We start from the raw sequence: 20,041 nt of genomic DNA, 5'->3' as shown, positions 1-20,041 counted from the left end.
TGTCCTGGACAGATCTCCTCTAGTCCCTCCTCACCTCCTCCCCTTCTCACGGAGGCTTTTCTGGCAGCGGCGGCGGCGGCGGCTGGGCGAGCGACGCCGGCGACGTGCAGCACCTGGTACGCCCTTCCCTTCCCTTGCGTTGCCCTGTCTCCTCCTTCCGTTGGACCAAACCGAGCACCCAAAACCCTACCGTGCCTCCAGCGCCGTCGCTCCCCTCCTTCGCCAGCGCCGCGCCGCGCCGCCGCTTCCCATTCTCTCCTCCTCCAGCGCCACACCGTGCTGCCGCTCCCCCTCCTCTTCTCCTGGAGCTTGCGGCTGCGGTCAACTTCAGCTGGCGTTCGGCTTCCTCGACAGCGGCTGGCGGCACCTGTGCAAGCGAGGACAGTTGGAGCTCCCGCCAACAATCTCAGGTTTTGGGGAGCAGGGGGTTTCCCCTTGCTTTGAGGGGTTGGGATGGGGATCCGCTGGAACAAGCTTTTCCCGGCAAACGACAGTTTTTTTCTCGTTGTGGTTGATAATGAGGAACTGGTGTAGATGCCTTAAGCTGTTTGTGTCCGGATCTGACGCAATTACAGGCGTATGTATTGTGCCCAAGTTCGCCTCTGATCGCTGTGCGCGCCCTTTTCGTTTGCAGGAAAGCTCAGGCAAAGAGCAGGGTAGCAGGAAATGGCAGCATTCCTGAGGTCAAAATGTCCATCAGGTATCACTTTGAAGGCCTCTGATTCTGAGCTTTTGATTTCATAACGAGGACACATCACACAGCACCTTCCTTCAGATAATAGAATTGATCCAGTTTATATGAGCTTAGATTTAAGTAACATGCTTCTTTTTTAGAATAAAATGGATCTGCCTTCAAATTTTGCCAATGGTTTGTGTTTGCCTAGTAACCAACTAAGTCATAAGAAACCGTCAGCACCTTATTAAAGCTTATGCTTTCAATAGCTAGCTGTGAATATGCTGTTCTAATTCAAAGTGTTGAATGCTTCTTGATTTATATAGTTGGGCGTACTTTGATGGGAAGCCTTGGAAATAGTTTGTTTGGAGCCGCCAACTCTTCTGTTGGGGCAGTAACAAGACCTTCTCATTGTGATGCTATCAGTCAGGTAAGCTGTTCTTTCTGTGCAGAACATTATTATGTTGACATTAAACATGCATACTTGTTGTTTTGAATAAGCTGCTGTAAGAAAAATAAATGTTTCAAAGCTTTATGATAGCTACACTAATATTCTCAATGTGAGTGTTGAACAATTGTCTGTCTTCCATTTTCCCCACGATACATCCAGCATGTCATTGATCTTGCTTGTACAACTGAAATAGTTGAAAAATATGTTATTGATATCTGAGCCTTTTTAGAGTAGCCTTAATGTGTTGTTATCAGCCATGGCAATAAGACTACGACTAGTTCCTTTGACATACTGAATTCCTATCACAAACTTTATTCCGTTACAAGGCACTCTTGTAGGCAGTTGACACTCTTCATGAGCATGTTTCGTTGGTCATTTGATGAAAACTAGCTAACATTCTGGAGTTCCTATGAATAATAATAATAATAACTGTGGTCTGAAGCTAAGAAGCTAGATTTTGGAATATAACTTTCTTTTGCATGTATATCTCATCATGGTTGTTTTTGAAGAAGAAAAATGAAATATATACTGACCTCAGACATAGTTTCATAGTTTCGCATAACTGTTGGTCAGAAAATCATTTTACTCTTTCAATCCATATATGGTAACTTGCACTGACATTCTAGATTTGGTTAATGAAGATTGTCTATCTTTTCATTTTCCCCAATATCCATGACTGCTATCCAGTAAGTTATTCATTTAGTTGCTTCATATAGACGAATTCTTCAATAGCTTTGGTAGTATCTGAGCCTTTTTCGGGTTCCTGAGTTTGCAATTTTCAACACTAGGCTATAAATAGCTCCTCAATCAGATTGAATTCCTATGACAAACTGTATTGCTTTACAAGATACTCTTTTTGAGCTTGTTCAGATTGATGAAAACGAACTTGGACTAAGTATTTAAAAAGTAAAAAAAAAATGAAAAGAAGGTTCTTTGTAACCCAACTATATGGCTGTGGTGTGAAGGTAGCTAGATAGTTACTGGAATATTAACTTGTCTTGAAATGATCACAAATTTCAGTGTGGAATCCAAGGGGAAAAAATGATTAACATATGTTCTTATCCCATTTTCAGCAAATCAGAACATTCATCCAGATGAGGACCAACCTCAAGGTCGTGGATAACTCTGGGGCCAAGCGGGTTATGTGCATACAATCCTTGAGGGGGAAGAAAGGGGCAAGACTCGGGGACACGATCATCGGATCTGTCAAGGAGGCCCAGCCTCGTGGCAAGGTCAAGAAAGGGGACGTTGTCTATGGTGTGGTCGTCCGCGCTGCCATGAAGAAAGGACGCAGCGACGGCAGTGAGATCCAGTTCGACGACAACGCGATAGTCCTCGTGAACAACAAGGGCGAGCTGATCGGCACCCGCGTCTTCGGTCCCGTGCCCCATGAGCTGAGAAAGAAGAAGCACCTCAAGATCCTGGCACTGGCTGAGCACATCGTTTGAGGCCGTGTTGTCATGGTTCTTAGGTGTCTGCCTGTTAGTTCTGCAGAGCGAAATGTTTGTGGGAATGTTTCCGTTCTCTGTTTGAATAATGCATTCTGAAATGATAGCATGAACCATTTGAACTGCGTTTGAGTCCTGGCAAAATTCATGTTCTCGACTTGCATTTGACGTGAACAGTATTATTTTCCATTTGGATGGCCAACGCGTACCATGATCGATTCTGGAGTTTCATTTTTTTGCTACACGCTGCTTTCACATGCATGGAGATATTCTCAAGATAGCTATAAACTATTAATCAGGTAACTACTGATTAGCTGCTAGTGGATCTAAACAGGCTTTAGTGACCTTACAAATGAAACAGGTTTTGCACTACACATGAGCTGTGGTGTATTGGTCTTGCTGTTGATCCTGATCTGAGGGCAAGCAGTGCTATATCTGGCTTGGTCAGAGTTAGGACAAGCCTTCCTATAATGAAGCAGAGCCAGTGAGAGAGATGCTCACACTGCACTGGTAACGCCGATGCATGCGGCGCCTTGTTTTTCTCCTCGTCTCAAGCTACACCTGACCCAAAAACAACACACACAAGAAAGAATTGCATTCCCGGAAGGAAAGGAAAGGAAAGGAGGTGGTGCGCCTGTCGTTGCTAGGAGGACGATGGAGGCAGCCGACGCGTCGCCGCTGGAGGTCTCGCCACGGGTGGCGGCGGGGAGCTGGCGCCGGACGACGTCGAGGCCGTGGAGCCGGTGCAGCAGCATCGGGCGTAGCGGCAGCAGCAGCGGGGGCAGCGGGGGCATCGAGTACACGAGCCTCCGCGACGTGCTGGAGGAGGAGGAGCATCTGTGCGGCGGCGCCGGAGGCGGCGGCGAGTGCGGGGCCGGCGGCGGCGGCGGGTGCGGCGAGCACCAGCACCAACACCAGCACCAGCAGTTGTGGCGCTGGGGCAGCAGCTGGGGCGAGTACTCGTGCCACGACATCCACGACTTCGACGCGTCCAACATCGGCATCCGGAACCAGCTGCTGAAGCACGCGGCGTCGGCGTACCTGCAGTCGGCCGTGGTGGTGGCGGCCGGCCGCGACCAGGGCTGCTGCCTCGCCCGCCTCTGGCGCCGCGCGCAGCTCCGCGGCGGCGGGCGGCGTGGGCGGGGCGGCCGCGGCCGCGTGCTCATGCGCGCATGCTCGTGGCAGGGCTGCGTCGACGACCCCGCCGCGGCCGTGGCGAGCTGCGCACGCCGCCTCGTCGCGTTCGTCGCCGACCGCGTCAGCGCCATCTGGGCATGGTAGCGCCTTTGGCAGTGCCAGCATCTGTGGAATCCCTTGCCGAGTTTGGGACTCCAAAATCACTAGTATATGTATGTATGGTCGATCCAGGCATCCAGCGATCGTTTTGCATGCGTTTCTCTCTCGAATCGTATGCATGGCCTAAAACCATTGTCAGGTGTAAAATGGCAGTATGCCCTTTCGCCATGAAATGCGATCAGATGAGGTATTTTAGTTGTGTGCTGTTGGAGAGAACCATGACAATCGATGGATCATCTCCAAATGACATCATCATATTGTTTGTCGTCACCAATGGGGGTGTAGCAATAGCAGTATAGCATTATTTTAGTTGAATTGTCATTGAACTAAAATTCATATTACAGGAACGAAAAGGCGTTATGATAACAGAAGTAGACTGTCAACAAACGAGGAGACACAGGTTTTGGTTAATCTTACAGTCCGCAGTGAAGTTCCAGCTTGATTTATGTTGATGATTACCTTTGATCATCTGCCGTACACATGTATATCTCTACTATAATTGAAATCTTCTCCAGACAAATCTCACCTACAAGATCAACGACTCACAACACATGTCCTACAGATTAGACGACCCAGATTAGAAGTATGATCACGACCTTACACAGCCTCGCGTCATCTCACCCATGCCCACGGTCGCGCGGCTCTCACGATCGCAATTCGATCCTCTACCCGTACTCGCGTGGACGGCTCCTCTCCCCTCCTCTCTCTCCCACGTGCTTCTCCCACGCCGGTCGGTCAGATCTCGGATCCACCGTGGAACCGCAGAGCACGAGACGACGGTCGCGGTTCTGTGCCCTCTCTCCCACGATAGCGGCGGCGCGGACTAGATCCGGCCAGTACTAACCATGGCGGCGCCCTCACCCCTACCGGTGGCGCCACCATCTCCACCCGGTTGATGACGGCGACGGAGGCCGAGGTCGCCTTCTTCTCCCTCGCGTGGGAGTTCGCTAGGACTACCCCAACCCTAGCTGCAGCAGATTTATTCTAGGTTTGTTTTTAGATTATTTGATCAACGTGTGGTTTTCATGGGGATTCTGTTTGCAAAGTGTTGGTGCAAAGGATTCATATCCAAACGAAATGAAGCAGGTTGAGCTGTCAGTGTAGTTGGGGCTCACAGTGCAGATGTGGTTCTTCCATTGCCTGTTCAAGGACTGGAAAACTCTGCCATCCAGGATTGCTCCGCCGGCTCAAGTATTGCAGATGTTTTACCGGCAAACATACATGTATGCTTTCTTCCATCTTAAGATTCACATTTATCAACCTACGTATTAAATGGTCTTAGATCTTTTATGCTATTGTTGATAAGTTTTTGCTGAAGTTCAAGGTATAGTGTCGTTTATGTTGAATACTCTTGTCGACCATAATATTTAATTTTATTTACTAATGAGTTAGGCGGATAATATAGTTTGATATTAACACTAATAGTGTTTTTTTTGCAGTTTCATCTCTTTCTATATTTCTATCAAAATTTCAAAATTCATGGCTGCTGATGAGGACATACACAAACTTAGGAATGCATTGGAAATACGCTATGAGACTCGAAAGCAAATAAAAACCAAAAAATAGTTTACACGGACTACTGCTGCATGTTACAGTCTAACAACATGTTCTTTTGATGGTATTGATCCAATTTTCCCTTCTTATTTTGTGTATAAGTTAAACTTTTACCTTAAGTCAGCCCTTGTCTGGTAATGTTTTTTTTCTGTAAAATTGTACTAAACTTGTATTTGCTTAATGTGAAATCCTGGCCACAAATTTGTGTGAGCTCGGCATGATTCGCCATTACCAGAGGGTTGCATGACCCCCAGGGTAACTAAGTTTTAGTGGTGGTGCTTGTGTCATATTAGTTTTGGGTTTAAGTTTGTCATCTTTGTGAAGATGAGTTGAGCGTCGTGGTGTTGTATGTTTTTTATTGCTTGTATATTGTGTAAAGATTGAGTTTCCTTGTGTCTCACAAGGATAATTGAGTGCTCCAGCTGCACTCCTGTATTTGTGTGCAATCAACAGCTTGTTTCTTAACTCTTTCGCTGCCCACTAAAATTTATCTGTTTCAGGCAAGAGATTCCTGCTGCCACGAGCTGAATGACTTCTGTCCCAATCTGCCGAAATTCCATTGCCTGCACTTTGGAACTCTCAAGTCCTACTTTGAAACAATACTAGAGTCCGAGCTCAAGGTATGTGTGAATGCTTTAGATCACCTAGCGTCAGTATGTTGTAGATTGGTTTGGTGCAGTTCTAATGCTACCATCTTATTTTCTTGCAGAAATACATGGCTAACATACCGTCAATGCTAGCTTTGACAATGTCCACTGAAGGAGAAAGAGTATGTTCATGCCGCAATAGTTCTCTTCCTACTGTCATTTACAATAATTTTTGTTTGACAAAAAATGAAATCCTCAGTTGTTCCTGTGAATCTAGAACTGAGACATCTTGTTTCTGGAGAGCTTGAAATATTGTTTGTTGGGCTCTGAAGGTGATATTGGTTCATGGGAACATGAATGGTGAGGTATGACTAAACTGAAATGATATGTTTCCTAGCTCCTTCAATCAGCGAAGTCTAAATTTTTCTAAGGAATAAAAAAGCACTGGTAATATCCAAGTAGATTAGGAATACAATTTTCAGTATTTAAGTCCAAGGAATACAAATGCGCCGCTGGTAATATTCAAGCAGGCTTTGAAGTAGGAACTGGCAGATTTTATCTCTGTGTAAGTGCAGACATTGTGATATTCTAAATGAATTGCACAACCCACCATCAGAAAGTGCAGTATATATTCTTTCTTTCTTTATTCACTGGACAAATCAATATCAGCAAAAACATTGCTCAAAATTAGTTTTTTCATGCTATCATGGTTTCATTTTCTTAAACCTTGTAACTGATTCTAATCTACTTTCGCATGATTAGGCTCTTCATCGGGATGCAGGTTCGTATGATCTGGATTTCAAGTCAACAAAGAAATCAGGGAAGAACTTCAAAATTGTTGATGATATGATTGAGATTTATAGTAAGCTTTGTTCAGGTATTCATGAATTGTGGGTTGGCATCATCTTTTTATTTTTTTTCTACATATTTTAGTTTCATGAGGCATATAAACACAGGTTCACTGATTTCTTCCCTCCACTTCCTGCACTAGGTGAATATTCAGATGGATATATCGGCAGAGAAGATGATTTTTTGGTGTTGATCCAAAGAGGAGAGATGAGCTTATCAATGCAGGTTAACTCTCAGAACATGTAAAATTTTCATAGATACGTGCCCATTCTTTTCATGGAGCAGCGTGCTTGCCAATTTTTTGATAAGGCTTTTAGAAAACTGTACTTCAAATTTAATAGAATTAACTCTATCCTTAATGTGGCCTGGGCAAATTTACTTTGTGATTCATCTAACCAAATGGCATGGCGGATTTTGTTCCGGTGTAAGTGCAAACTTTGTGATATTCTCATTGAATTTTAGAAACCACCATTTACGTTGTCTATCACTCTATTCACTACTCATGTTCTGATGGAACCGAAGAGGATGATGACGACATTTGGGGCATCGTTGGTGGGAAGGTAAACAAGATGCTATCATGTCATAACTCATTCATGATGGAAGAATTCTGTGTTCTAATTTTTTTAGTGGATAATTTCAGTAAAATATGGCATATGTAAAAAGCAACAAGTATACTCAACTTTTGGGAAAACTTACACCTCATTCATTGCTAATGCCTTGCGGATGCACCAACGGGCTTGTACACAGAATTTGTTGTCAAGGTGGTAGCGATGTAAAACAGTTTGGGGATTACCGGTAGATGGCTATAGCAACAAGTTGACATATCTATAATAACCATTGATCAAGTATAATAGATTGTTTTAGTTTTACCATATTTTCAAATTCATAAGATAGGTTGTTTATCATCTTTGATGAATGTGTGTTACCCTAGATGTCACCGTAGCGTTAGCACGGGCAATATACTAGTACATACTAGTAATCCATTGGTACATAGCAAAAATGACAAATAAATGCCAAATAGGTTAGTTTACGTAAATGTGACGTACCATGAGAAACTAGGTGTGCGTTTTCAATTAAAAGAACTAGGAGCATACCCCGCGCGTTGTTGCGGGAATTGTGGATTAGTGGGTTATGTAGTACGCTGACATGGATATTATAGTTATCATGTGTGCTATTAGATTTTAATTGTATATGTGGCAGTGCATTGTATGTTGAGATCGTTGTTGAGATTTTACTTAGTGGATTTTAATTGAATATAGTAGTGCATTGCGTAGGTGGATAGCTTGCATGTTTAGAGAAATAGTTAGTGGAGTTTAGGATTATAAGAGTTATAGATATAGTATAGTTTAACCGGTCCTCAAACTTGTGAAGGTATATCATCAGTTCAGGTCTCATAGCTAGTCCAAATGGATCTAAACTTGTACCCACATAGCAAGCTGACACGTGAAGCCCACATATATATCATCTCCCTATCCTATCACAATTGAGCTATGCTCACTTTCAAAGTCTATGTACGCACCTTTCTTTCTTTTATATGGGTTATTTGTCCGAATCCAACGTTGATGCACATGACATTCTCAAAACAAACATGCACATAATCAATGGCGTTCTAAATATTTGCCCAAAAGAAGTTACACATTTTATAATCCTCTTTGGTTAATTATACATCATATATAATGGAAAGAATGGTCTTTAATTTATTTGTTCTCCAAATATAATATGATTTCCGAACCTTGGGATCCTAGGTACTCTATTTTGTGCGCTCACAACCGATGAAGTCATTCCCATTTGGTTTTCAAGAACTATACATTCTTTTCTCCATTCGTTTATTTTTGTGAAATTCCTATATTCGAAAGGAGGCCCTGAAACTACTCCAAGTAGGTGGAATTAGAGATGGTAATGAGGAACCAACCTTCAAGTTCTCCATCAACAATTCCTTATTAGAGATGAGGATGGGAGCATTGCCCCAATGGGAGACTTAACAGGCAAAATTTCTCTCTGTTGAAGAATCAATCCCCATACGCATTCATTATGGAACCTCGAGCAGCTAATTTAAGTTCTACATCCAACCATTCATCTTCAATGTGTATTCATCCTTCTATCCATTTTCCAAAGTGGTGACTTAGGGTCGATCTTTAATGTGTATTCATCCTTCTATCCATTTTCCAAAGTGGTGACTTAGTGTCGATGTATCTAAACCTCACATCCCTTGATACTGAGTACCACACTTGCGTGATCATACTCCACCGTCCCCCAGCCATGACCCCACGTGACGTCGATGTGCCATTCCCATTCTCAATGACACCACCCTAGCCTTAGTGTTGTCCATGTGATGTGAGACACGAATCCAAAGTCACACCACCACCAACCTTTGCACACCCATCCTGTGCAAGTCTATATATGGTGATTGAACCATGGTTTTGTTTCCCTTGACATCAAGCTTTTAGGATGAAGAGGGAAGATGAGAGCTAAAAACCTATCTTTTGGTACTCTTTGGACTCCAGTGGCCTAGTCCTAGTCTTCTCTCTTGTCTTGTCTCCATAATTCTAAAGATTTTGCAACATGTGTTTCAATCAGACAAATGGAGTAGTTGACTTTCAGTTCTTACTAATTTTACGGGGACAAGACCATGTCAGGCACAAGAGATCTCTACGCCCCGGTGGAGATGTGGGAAGAAAACGTTCTTTGTGGGGACCAAGACAAGATTATTTTTCCCACATATGATGAGGACGGGGATGGTGAGAACCCAATACTAAGAGCAAGGCTAATGATTAGCCAGCTGAAGACTGTAGCAGGTGCCATGTCATATAAAGCTAGCAAAATATAGCTAACTGATTTTATGGATTAGCTCATAGGTTGGTTGTACTAGTATATAAGAATTTAATACTTACTACATGTGTACTCATAGGACTAGGAGGGGCTGCAAAAGCGCCAGCTCTTTCACATGAGACAGGAGGTCTATCCAATTTTAGCCCGAAAAGAGATAAACACCTGCTGCTCTCTCCTCTCTTTATTTTCTCCCTCCTGCACCTAAGATAATTAGGTGGCATTCAATTTTGCCGGCTGAGTAATATATGCTCTATAAGGGCACTCACAATGCAAGACTCTATCACAGAGTCCAAAACAATTAATTACATATTATTTATGGTATTTTGCTGATGTGACAGCATATTTATTGAAGAAAGATGTAGAAAAAAAAAGACTCCAAGTCTTATTTAGACTCCAAATCCACATTGTTTGAGGTAATAAATAACTTTAGACTCTATGATAGAGTCTGCACTGTGAGTGCTCTAGCAAACGCAACGCAACGCAAGCGGCGCGATCCGGTTTGGACGGAGCCAGCAGGCAGCCCGCCACAGGTGGTTTGAAACGAGGAGACGGACTCGATCACTCGATGCTGGTGGACACCGTGACCGGACACGTAGCAGCAGCGTTCGTACCCGTTCCGTCCGTTGTGTCTTGTGTGAGTGCGTGCGAGACATGCTTCCTAGGAATACCTACCAACCGCAAGCCTACATGAGCACGTGCGGGACCACCGGCGACGAGGCACTGACGTTGGGCCCAGCCACCATCGCCGGACCGAAAAAGGGGTCCACCCGTCATCCCCCCGCCGCGGGCGTTAACGACCACACCACGCGACGAGACGATGGAGGGGCGATCGGCCACGCACGCGTGACGCGTTTCGAATCCGTTCGAAAAAAAAAACCTCCCCCGGCCCCGCACCCACCCCCGAGCAGAGCAACGGTCACCTCCTCCTCCTCCTCCTCCTCCTCCGCCCTCTTCGGATCGTCGCTTTCCTTTTCTCGCCCAGCCGCTCGATTCAAATGGGGGATCCGCGACTCCTCTCTGTCCTCTCCCACTCCCACTCCACTCCTCTCCGCCTCCCCTCCCCTCCCCTCACCGCCCGCGCCACCGTCACGCGATCGACGTGATCAGTGAAGTCCAGTCACCTGCCGTGCCGTCGTCACCGCGCACGCGTCGGTCCGTCCCTCCTCGCCGAACTGATCTCGGTAGGTGGCGTGAGATATGGAGGACGAGGGGAGCGGCGGCGGCCGGAGCCGGGGACCGGACGTCAAGGCCGTCGCACTCGCGCACTTCTCGTCGCCGCGAAGGGCCAAGACGGTGAGGATGTCCGAGGCCCGAGACTTCATCATCCCCTACGTCGCCGAGGGTACGCGCCTATCTCGCTTCTCCGCCGCCGCCGCTCCCTCTGTTTCTCTCCGCAGATCTCGATTGCCGGCTCGCCATTTCTCATCTCTGTTTTTTTGCCGTTGCGGTGGCCACCAGTGGGTTCGCCATCGGGCTCGACGGGCTCCGCCTCCTCGGGAGCGGCGCGGGCGCTCGGACACGCCAGCGGCGGCGATGGCGACGGCTCGGCGTCGCTGTCCGGGTTCCCCTCTGACGGCGCGATGCAGGACACGCCGGACTACATCCGGAGGAGCGCCGCGCGGCACAGGGTCGCGCCCGTCGAGTTCTTCTCCGCTTCAGTCTCGCCGCCGCCGTCACCGCCCGCGGGACTTGGCGCAGCCGCTGAGGGGATGGCTTCTAGTGAGAAATGCCATGCCGCGGATGGGGTGTCCGAGAGCGATGAGGCCGTGGACGGTGGCCGAAGCGGCACAGAGAGCCTGCAGCTGGAAGGAATTGAAGAGGTTGTCCACGTCACCAGAAATCCCCAAGAAATTGCATACTGCTACAGCTGCGCACTGTCTAATAACTAAATACAATTTCCGTGTTCCTTGCAGGACAAATCCGATTGCTGTGGCCTGCTGAAACAACAGTATGGTGTGCTTCTGCGTGAGAAGGAGGAATGCAGGAGGCTGTTAGAGGACCTGATGAGGGAGAACGAGCTCAAGACCAGGCAATGCCGTGAAGCCCAGGAGTCGCTCCATGATCTGCAGATGGAGCTGATGAGAAAGTCCATGCACGTTGGCTCACTAGGTAAAGGATTCTGACATTTAATCACAATTATACACTCTAGGTTGCAGAAAATTTGACCGCCTCTGGCTTGTGCAGCGGGTTCAGTTCAGAATTTGATAGTCTTGTAACTAAGCGCACATGCTCAGTTCACTGAATTTGTCACAGTTACACACTTTATAGGTTGTGGAAAATTTGACCGCCGCTGGCTCGTGTACTGGTTCAGTTCAGAATTTAATAGTCTTGTAGCTAAGCGCACATGTTCAGTTCACTGGATTTGTCATCAAATAATGTCGCGCATGCTTAGGCTTCCTTGTTTTTATCGGAAGCGGTTTTGTTTACACTTTTCGTTGTTCATGCAGCCTCTGCAGTGGAAGGGCAAGTGAAGGAGAAGAGTCGTTTGTGTCAATTATTGAAAGAATTGGGCGAAAAATTTATGGTATTCGGCTCAAAAAACATTTTACACACTTGCCTTGAACTTTATGTCATATATAAGAGGTCTGATAACTTTATCGTATGTGGTCTGACATTAATTACAATCATATGAAGGTATTAAAGTCAGAGCACCAGAATCTAAGACAAGAGTCACTGGAGTACAAAAAATGTGTGTTAGATGCTTCACAAATGTCCGCAACAATTCAGCAATATGGTATGTTTGTGATGGTTAAGCCTTGAAATATCTTCATTATTAATATTCTTGTTTGTATTTGCTTCCTTATGAACTAAATGACTGTAAGCATGATATGATTATTTTAACAGTGAATCAATATGTAAGTTTGGACTGTGAGTTCAAAGATCTTAAAGAAAAGTTTAATGAGGAGGCAAAGGAGCGAAAGGATTTATACAACAAGATTATAGAGCTAAAGGGTTCGTTGTTTTATTTTATTTTCATCTTGCAAATTTTTATTGCAGATTATATTGGTGACAAAACTAACAGTGACTTGCATGTTGCTTAGGTAATATAAGAGTATTTTGTCGGTGCCGGCCACTTAATGCAGAAGAAATAGCAGAAGGAGCTTCGTCAGCCATTGATTTTGACTCTGCAAAAGATGGAGAGCTTATTGTTAGGGGTCATGTATCTTCTAAGAAAGTATACAAATTTGATTCTGTCTTTAGCCCTGAAGAAGACCAAGGTAACTCATACAAATGCATTCACTTACCTTGTATCGCATTATGGCTCATGTTTTGTATTGACGTGATTATTCATGCTTTTAATAATAATTTTTTATTCAACTTATGTATACAGAAAAGGTTTTTGAGAAAACTGCGCCATATGCAATTTCGGTGTTGGATGGATTTAATGTTTGCATCTTTGCTTATGGGCAAACCGGTACTGGTAAAACATTTACTATGGAAGGAATTGAAGGTGCTCGTGGTGTTAACTACCGGACCCTAGAAGAACTCTTTCGAATAATTAAAGAAAGAGAGGGCACATTCCAATATGAGATTACTGTCAGTGTTTTGGAGGTGTACAATGAGCAGATTCATGATTTGCTACTTACAGGATCTCAACCAGGCGCAACAACAAAAAGGTTCGATTTAACTCATGAGCTATATTATTGTATTACTAATATATAAATGTCGTTATGAGATTATACCTTTTTTGCAGACTGGAAGTAAGACAAGTTGCAGAAGGGGTTCACCATGTACCAGGACTTGTTGAAGCACGGGTGACTAACATGAACGAGGCTTGGGAGGTGCTACAAACTGGCAGCAAAGCTAGAGTCGTGGGTTCCACAAATGCTAATGAGCATAGTAGTCGATCTCACTGGTTGGTACCTTTTCCCAAAGATATTTTGTTCACTTATGTTATCATATATGTGCTAATTGATTTTTAATTTCAGTATACATTGTGTAATGGTCAAAGGAGAAAACTTGATGAATGGAGAATGCACAAAGAGCAAATTATGGCTAATTGACCTTGCTGGAAGTGAAAGGGTAGCAAAGACAGATGCACAAGGAGAAAGATTGAAAGAAGCACAGAACATAAACAAATCACTTTCTGCACTTGGTGATGTCATATCTGCTCTTGCAACGAAGACCCCGCATATACCCTTTAGGTATTTAAATTTGAATTCTTTATTTAAATTTTAGTCTTGTAACTTAAATTATGACCACTTATCGACAATTGTTGTTTCAAATTACAGGAATTCGAAGCTAACACACTTGCTGCAAGACTCATTAAGTATGTAGTCTTTTTTCTTTTATGAAATGGTAAAATCTTATACTTTTAACTTTTAGTTTTATAATGCAATGTTTAAACAATACAGGTGGAGATTCCAAAACTTTGATGTTTGTTCAAATCAGTCCTAATGAGAATGACGTGGGTGAAACTCTTTGTTCGTTGAACTTTGCAAGTAGAGTACGAGGCATAGAGCTTGGTCAAGCTAAAAAGCAAGTCGATGTTGGAGAATTGTTAAGATACAAGCTCATGGTATTATAGCATTATGTCAATATATGTATGTGCAGATGTGTTGTAAAATTTGAAGTTTGCTCAAATATAACTCGCTATTGGTTCTGCTAGGTTGGGAGAGCCAAACAGGATAGCAAGAACAAAGATGCTCAGATTAAGAGTATGGAAGAAAGGATACAAACACTTGAAGCAAAGAATAAGACCAAAGATTTGCTCACTCTGAATCTCCAAGAGAAGGTATATCTGGATATATTTGGTTGTTTATTGACATTAAATTATTCTTGTTATTAACTTTTCCCTATATATAATCATTGACCAAGAACAACAATTTTCTACATATTATAGAATTCTTGTTAATACACACATGCTCTGTGTGTGATAGTTGTCACTATTATGTATAGTGTTCTGGATATTAATAGTGCCAATGCTTGGATGCCAAAGAAGTATGGCTAGGACTTGCTTTTGCTGTGATTTATAATGCCAATTGCTTGGATGTCACCTTGAAACTAGTATGGTTCAGGACTCTAGTTCTTTCAGTGATGGTATACTTGTTCGTTATAGGCAAATGTTAAGGTACTTTAGGGAGACTAATAAAGATCGTTCATTCTATTTGATTAAATGGCTAGACTAAAGTAGATAATATATTATCTTGGAAAGTATCAAGTCATCCATGACAATTAACGTGTTTATTTCTTGTTTTTCAATTTGGAAACTTAGCAAAAAAGGGAACAATGTATCTTGAATGGGTACACATGTATTTGATCCTGATGCTTTTGCCAATGTCATATGTCTACGATTTCTAATGAATTATTGCCTAGTAGCTAATGTTAAGCACGGATTCAACATCTCATGCAAAACATACACAATTTATGTTGCAAACTTTTCTCAGATGCAAATTAGCAGAACTTATCATTTTCATATGTAACGTAAATGTGGAATATGTGACAACGAACGACGATAGTTGGCACTAGTGCACACAATTTAAGTTCAATTCGTGTCATATGGAACATGTCATGTACACATTTTTTTTTTCAATTGTGAGTGTTGCACCTTGTCCACTAAATTGATTGACTAGACCAACCAGATCATGCAATTAACTTGGCTGTTACAACCAAGTAAATGTTAATTAAAATATCAATTAGACTGGTTAATCAAGAAAATGGATGATATGATTTTGTCTTCTTATATATCATGCTTTTGCAAAATGTGATGTGGTGAATGATGGAGTGTGCATGGGAAAATTGGAATCAGAATAAAAAATTGACATGCTTATTGCTATTTCCAAACCTTTTGTAGATCAAAGAGCTGGAATCACAGCTTCTAGTTGAAAGAAAGATAGCACGGCAGCATGTCGACAACAAGATTGCTCAAGACCATCTGCAGAAGCAGCACGGCATGAAAGAAGACAACTCGTACCTGAGAAGCCCAATGGCCGAGAGGAACCTCAACTCCACAGCAGAGAAAGCAGCAGCAGCAGCTAAAGACTTGGGCATCTCCAAGCAGATGTTCTCCGACAGCAACGTTGACACTTACAGCTTCAAGCAGCTGATGTCACTAGGGGACGAGAAGGAGAACAACCCTAAAGCTGCGCAGCTGCCGCCGACAATGAAAGCGAGACGAGTCTCACTCTGCAACGATGGAGCTTACCAGCAGCCGCTGAACCCGGCTATGCGCCGGAAGTCTCTGATACCGCCTCCACGGCGCAGCTCGCTGCTGCCAATGCCCACAGCAAAGCCTGCAGCAGCAGCAGCGCCATCGCCGCTTGACAAGATCACAGAGAACCTGTCCTCGCCCCCACTGTGCTCTCCTCCGGTTGTCTCCATCGACAAGGGAAGCAGGAGTAAGAGGATCAACAGCATCCTGCGGCGAAGCCTGCAGAAGAAGGTAGTCATCAGGCCGTCTTTGGCGGCGCAGGCAGGGAAGAAAGCCGGTGCTGCAGCTGCCCAGGGGACTGACAACGCACGCAGGGTTGCACGTCGAGTGCCGAGCGGCGGTGGGCAGAGGGTGCAGCAGAACAGGGACAAGGAGCGGGGGTGGAACACCGGGACGAGCCTCAGGAACAACTTCTGACCAGGAGATCGCAGCAGCGCTATTCTTAAAATAAGTCTGTGAAAATTTAGGTGTTTTTTTTAGGTTGGTTGTACAAAATTTAGGTGTTGTTTGATTGAGTTTGTGAGTTCTCGCGTATTGTGAGAGAACTCTACGAATTGCTGCCGACTCCGATCAGGTTTACAATGCTTCCAACTTTTTGTGATGCTGTGAACCACTTTGTGGGTGTTAACGATCTCTTATGCTGATTTCTATCTTTGGAGGAATACTGTGACAGAGCTTTCCTAATGCGTGAAGAAATTTTGCAATGGCACGTGGGGATTCTTTTCGGTAGTAGGTGTGCTTCGATGACCCTTCTTTTTTGACAGAGATCTCATACTGGAAATGATATCACTGCAAAACTTGTAGCTTCGATGACCCTTTTGACAAAGAAACTCATGGTACGTAATGCTAATTAGAAATGATAGTCACTGCAAAACTTGTCGTAGCTTCAATGACACTTTTCAGCAGAGAACTCATCCCGTAAGAATTGCACAGTTAGTACTGAAAATGGTTCTCACTGCAAAACTTGTTGTACAATCAAATAACACAATCTCATAATGAGTTATGCAGCTCACACACTCAAGCCAAACTATGTTGGTGTATATAATTGGCGACTATCATACATTTCAAATGCACCTAGGTAATGCTTGTGTGGCAGATCTTTCATCTTCAATTCTTCTTTGATGTCCAGGTTTTCTCATTCAGCTAACCTAAACAGCGCAAAATCAGACGCCTTGTCAACAAATTGCTTCAACCATTCACTCCACTTGTAGGTTCCTTGGCCTCCTGTAAATCATAAGAGCGATATTATGTGCAGAGGATCAACAGGGTATTTAACAAAGTTAACACGTAGGTCAAGCTAAAGAACAACTATTATACATGGAAAACAAAAGTTTGTTGAATAAAAAGGATCATGGACTTTGTGTACCTCTTAAGATCTCAAATAGGCTCCAAACATTTTTAGGCAACAATAGTAGGTAACATGTTATGAAATGGAGAAGAAACTTTTATTCTCATAATAATCTTGAATGAAAAAACCACTAATACATGCGAACTGATGCTTCTTAACATATAAAATAGATCCACAATGATAAATTACAAAATCCGATAAGACAGCAATATATCATATTATTCTTGCAATACACAAGCAAAAGAATACTGTTAACATAATGGAAAGAGCAGCAGTGAGCCAGTGAATACAAATGAGGATATTCACAGATCAACTAAAAATATTTTCTCAGTAAAGATCAGGATTTGAAAATCCAGATTCAGTATTGTCTACTTTCTGTGAAAACTAACTCAAGGCATGTTTATATGACATGATTATTTGCATCTAATGTATGCTACATGGACTTGTTAAGAGACTGTATAATATACTCATTATATTATGAAGTTTCCCGTTACTTACATTTCAATGAAGTTCCAGAAAGACAGGTTAGCCTTGCTTTTGTATTTGCCTCTGCTAATGGAGTAGGCTTTCCATTTCCAATTGCCCGGACGTCCCATATCCTTATGATACCGTCGGACGAAGCAGAAGCAATTAGATTGCAGAACTCCGATCCACCCTTCCGATTATCGAAAACAACAACCCCTTTTACACGAGTTGCATGAGCACCCTCAATGCGTGAGGAGACCTTGCCGCTGGACAGATCCCAAGCAGTAACACAACGGTCCTCGCCTCCAGTGTAAAGGACCCCATTCTGAAAAATTCACAAAAAACATGTGAGCAAAGTGCAAAGGGTAATAGAGGTACAGTGGGAAGACAATAAGGCAGTGGAGATAAATCAATCTGAAGAGCTAATACATGGTCACATGGAGCATCTTAGCTTACATACGAGTGTCTAAACTCTAAAGTCATAATGTCAAGGTGCACCTAGATGTCAATTCAGCATGTCACAGGCAACTGAAAATCTGATGAAAACTGAAGTTGCATTCGAGAGGACAACAAATTTCAACAATATGCATGCTAATTCACCCGTAAAGTCACAATAATAATAATATTAAGCTGTACCTAGATGCCAATTCAGTATGTCATGGCAACCAAAAGGCTGATGAAAGCTGAAGTTGCATTTGAGAAGACGACAAATTTTAACCATTTGCATCCTAATTCACTCGTAATAAAGTCTATAATAAAAATATGAACCTGCATTTAGATGTCAATTCAGCATGTTATGGGCAACCATAAGGACAATGGAAGCTGAATTTGGAGAAATTTGCTATTATAGGATGCCAAACGTGTGGGTTTCGCTATAATAGGATTCCAAACATCTGCTTCGCTATAACGACTCTCGAAACATTGACACTTTGCTATTATAACATCATGACCTTCAAATAGACAAATTGAACTCAAATCTCTTCAAATTCAAATATTTTTATTTAATCACAGAACTGCCCTTAGGGCGGCGGCTGCTGCTGCATGGCTGCTGCCTGGCCGGCGCTGCTGCCTGACCGGCTGCTTGCTGCTGCGTGCTGGTGGCTGGCCACGGCCGGGCGGCGGCTGGCCGGCGGCCGGCCTGTGGGAAGGAGGGAGGGTGTCGGTCTCTTGCGTCGGGGAACCAGTAGGTCACGGCTAGCAACTGAAAGGTCCCGTGGTGAAGGGGTATAGCAGAATGACAGTTCTGTGATTAAATGAAAATATTTGAATTTGAAGATATTTGAGTTCAATTTGTCTATTTGAAGGCCATGATGTTATAATAGCAAAGTGTTAATGTTTCGAGAGTCGTTATAGCGAAGCAGATGTTTAGAATCCTATTATAGCGAAACCCACACGTTTGGGATCCTATAATAGCAAATTTCTCAGTTGAATCCTAAACATTCCAACTCAACATGATGCCAATGCAATGGTGGCAGTGGTAATACCTTTGCAGGTGCCATGACGAGCACCCTCTTGCCACAGTCCATCTGATGAATAACCCTGGCATCCTCGGAATCGTGCACGGCGACCTTCTCCTCAGCAGCCATGACGAACCGGTCCCCACCGTCCTTGTCCTCGGCATAGGCGACCGCGGACGCGGGGCGCTCGAGGCGGCATGTGAAGCTGCGTCGGCCGCGGACGAGGTTGAGCATGGCAAGCGCCCCCGCGCGGCCGACGGCGAGCGCGACGCGGCCCGAAGGGTGCACCGCGAGGCCCTCGACGGCCTCGTGGCGCGGGAAGGCGCGGAGCGTGGCGAGCAGCGCGAAGCCGTCGGCGTCGTAGAGGAGGAGCGCGCCGTCGTCGCAGGCGGCCAGGAGGTTCCGCGGCACGGGGCCACGGGAGTAGAAGGCGAGCGCGGAGACGGCGGCCGAGGGGTCCAGCAGCGGGCCGAGGTCCGCGGCGGAGGGGAGGTCGTAGAGGCGGACGGAGTCGTCCGCGCCGCCGGACGCCGCCAGCCCCGCCCGTGGCGCCGCGGCCACGCAGCGCACCGGGCCCGTGTGGGCCGGGTATGAGAAGAGCGGCGCGAGGGTCAGGGTCTCGGAGGACGAGGCGCCTGTGGCGGTGGTGGAGGCGGAGGGGGAGGTCAGGGTTTTGAGGGAGAAGCCCCAGATGAAGCGCTCGTAGGAGCCGGCGACGAGAGCCATGGCAGCAGCAAGCAAAGCCCTCGCGCCGCCGCCGGTTTCGTTGGGGAGAAAGGGTTTTGGGGTTAGACCAAAGGGAGTGGAGTGCTGGACGGCTTTGGACACGGAGTTGGGACGCCGACCTGTGGGGCCCACTGTATCAACGGTTGGCTTGGCACGAATCTTGACGCGTTCCCTCTCGGTCTCGGGCTGGCAAGCGGGCCCTACGAA

General features: G+C 44.8%; 4 protein-coding genes across 4 annotated transcripts; 3 read left to right on the top strand and 1 right to left on the bottom strand.

Moving 5' to 3' along the window:
• Window positions 1-2,774, top strand: LOC8084415 (50S ribosomal protein HLP, mitochondrial). The gene is made up of 4 exons (XM_002443522.2): window positions 1-116; window positions 635-700; window positions 1,000-1,103; window positions 2,198-2,774. Exons 2-4 carry the CDS (start codon window positions 667-669, stop codon window positions 2,570-2,572), a joined length of 513 nt encoding a protein of 170 aa, XP_002443567.1. The 5' UTR covers window positions 1-116; window positions 635-666; the 3' UTR covers window positions 2,573-2,774.
• LOC110429905 lies at window positions 2,902-4,236 on the top strand. The gene has a single exon (XM_021446643.1). The coding sequence runs from the start codon at window positions 3,092-3,094 to the stop codon at window positions 3,851-3,853; it is 762 nt and encodes a 253-aa protein (XP_021302318.1). The 5' UTR covers window positions 2,902-3,091; the 3' UTR covers window positions 3,854-4,236.
• On the top strand, window positions 10,643-16,519 carry LOC8071473 (kinesin-like protein KIN-14R). Its single transcript, XM_021445977.1, has 14 exons — window positions 10,643-11,029; window positions 11,146-11,507; window positions 11,601-11,796; window positions 12,135-12,211; window positions 12,322-12,421; window positions 12,532-12,639; window positions 12,729-12,905; window positions 13,019-13,304; window positions 13,382-13,543; window positions 13,617-13,832; window positions 13,920-13,957; window positions 14,043-14,206; window positions 14,297-14,422; window positions 15,482-16,519. Exons 1-14 carry the CDS (start codon window positions 10,885-10,887, stop codon window positions 16,253-16,255), a joined length of 2,931 nt encoding a protein of 976 aa, XP_021301652.1. The 5' UTR covers window positions 10,643-10,884; the 3' UTR covers window positions 16,256-16,519.
• LOC8084414 (p21-activated protein kinase-interacting protein 1-like) lies at window positions 16,720-19,917 on the bottom strand. Its single transcript, XM_002442503.2, has 3 exons — window positions 19,136-19,917; window positions 17,685-17,976; window positions 16,720-17,062 (listed from the first exon to the last, which is right to left on the bottom strand). Coding segments are annotated over exons 1-3 (993 nt in total). The 5' UTR covers window positions 19,835-19,917; the 3' UTR covers window positions 16,720-17,060.

Source organism: Sorghum bicolor, chromosome 8, assembly GCF_000003195.3.
Source record: "Sorghum bicolor cultivar BTx623 chromosome 8, Sorghum_bicolor_NCBIv3, whole genome shotgun sequence".
Lineage (NCBI taxonomy): Eukaryota > Viridiplantae > Streptophyta > Magnoliopsida > Poales > Poaceae > Sorghum > Sorghum bicolor.
Note: the sequence above shows the minus strand (reverse complement) of the source record. Positions and strands in the feature narration are given on the sequence as shown.

Excerpts from the sequence above, each read along its gene's own strand:
- LOC8084415 (XM_002443522.2), top strand. The coding sequence starts at position 667 with ATGGCAGCATTCCTGAGGTCAAAATGTCCATCAG. Across the intron at positions 701-999 it reads GAGGTCAAAATGTCCATCAG|TTGGGCGTACTTTGATGGGA; the intron begins GTATCACTTTGA and ends TGATTTATATAG. Across the intron at positions 1,104-2,197 it reads ATTGTGATGCTATCAGTCAG|CAAATCAGAACATTCATCCA; the intron begins GTAAGCTGTTCT and ends TCCCATTTTCAG.
- LOC110429905 (XM_021446643.1), top strand. The coding sequence starts at position 3,092 with ATGCATGCGGCGCCTTGTTTTTCTCCTCGTCTCAAGCTACACCTGACC.
- LOC8071473 (XM_021445977.1), top strand. The coding sequence starts at position 10,885 with ATGGAGGACGAGGGGAGCGGCGGCGGCCGGAGCCGGGGACCGGACGTC. Across the intron at positions 11,797-12,134 it reads CATGCACGTTGGCTCACTAG|CCTCTGCAGTGGAAGGGCAA; the intron begins GTAAAGGATTCT and ends TTGTTCATGCAG. Across the intron at positions 12,906-13,018 it reads TAGCCCTGAAGAAGACCAAG|AAAAGGTTTTTGAGAAAACT; the intron begins GTAACTCATACA and ends TTATGTATACAG.
- LOC8084414 (XM_002442503.2), bottom strand. The coding sequence starts at position 19,834 with ATGGCTCTCGTCGCCGGCTCCTACGAGCGCTTCATCTGGGGCTTCTCC. Across the intron at positions 17,977-19,135 it reads TCGTCATGGCACCTGCAAAG|AATGGGGTCCTTTACACTGG; the intron begins GTATTACCACTG and ends TGAATTTTTCAG.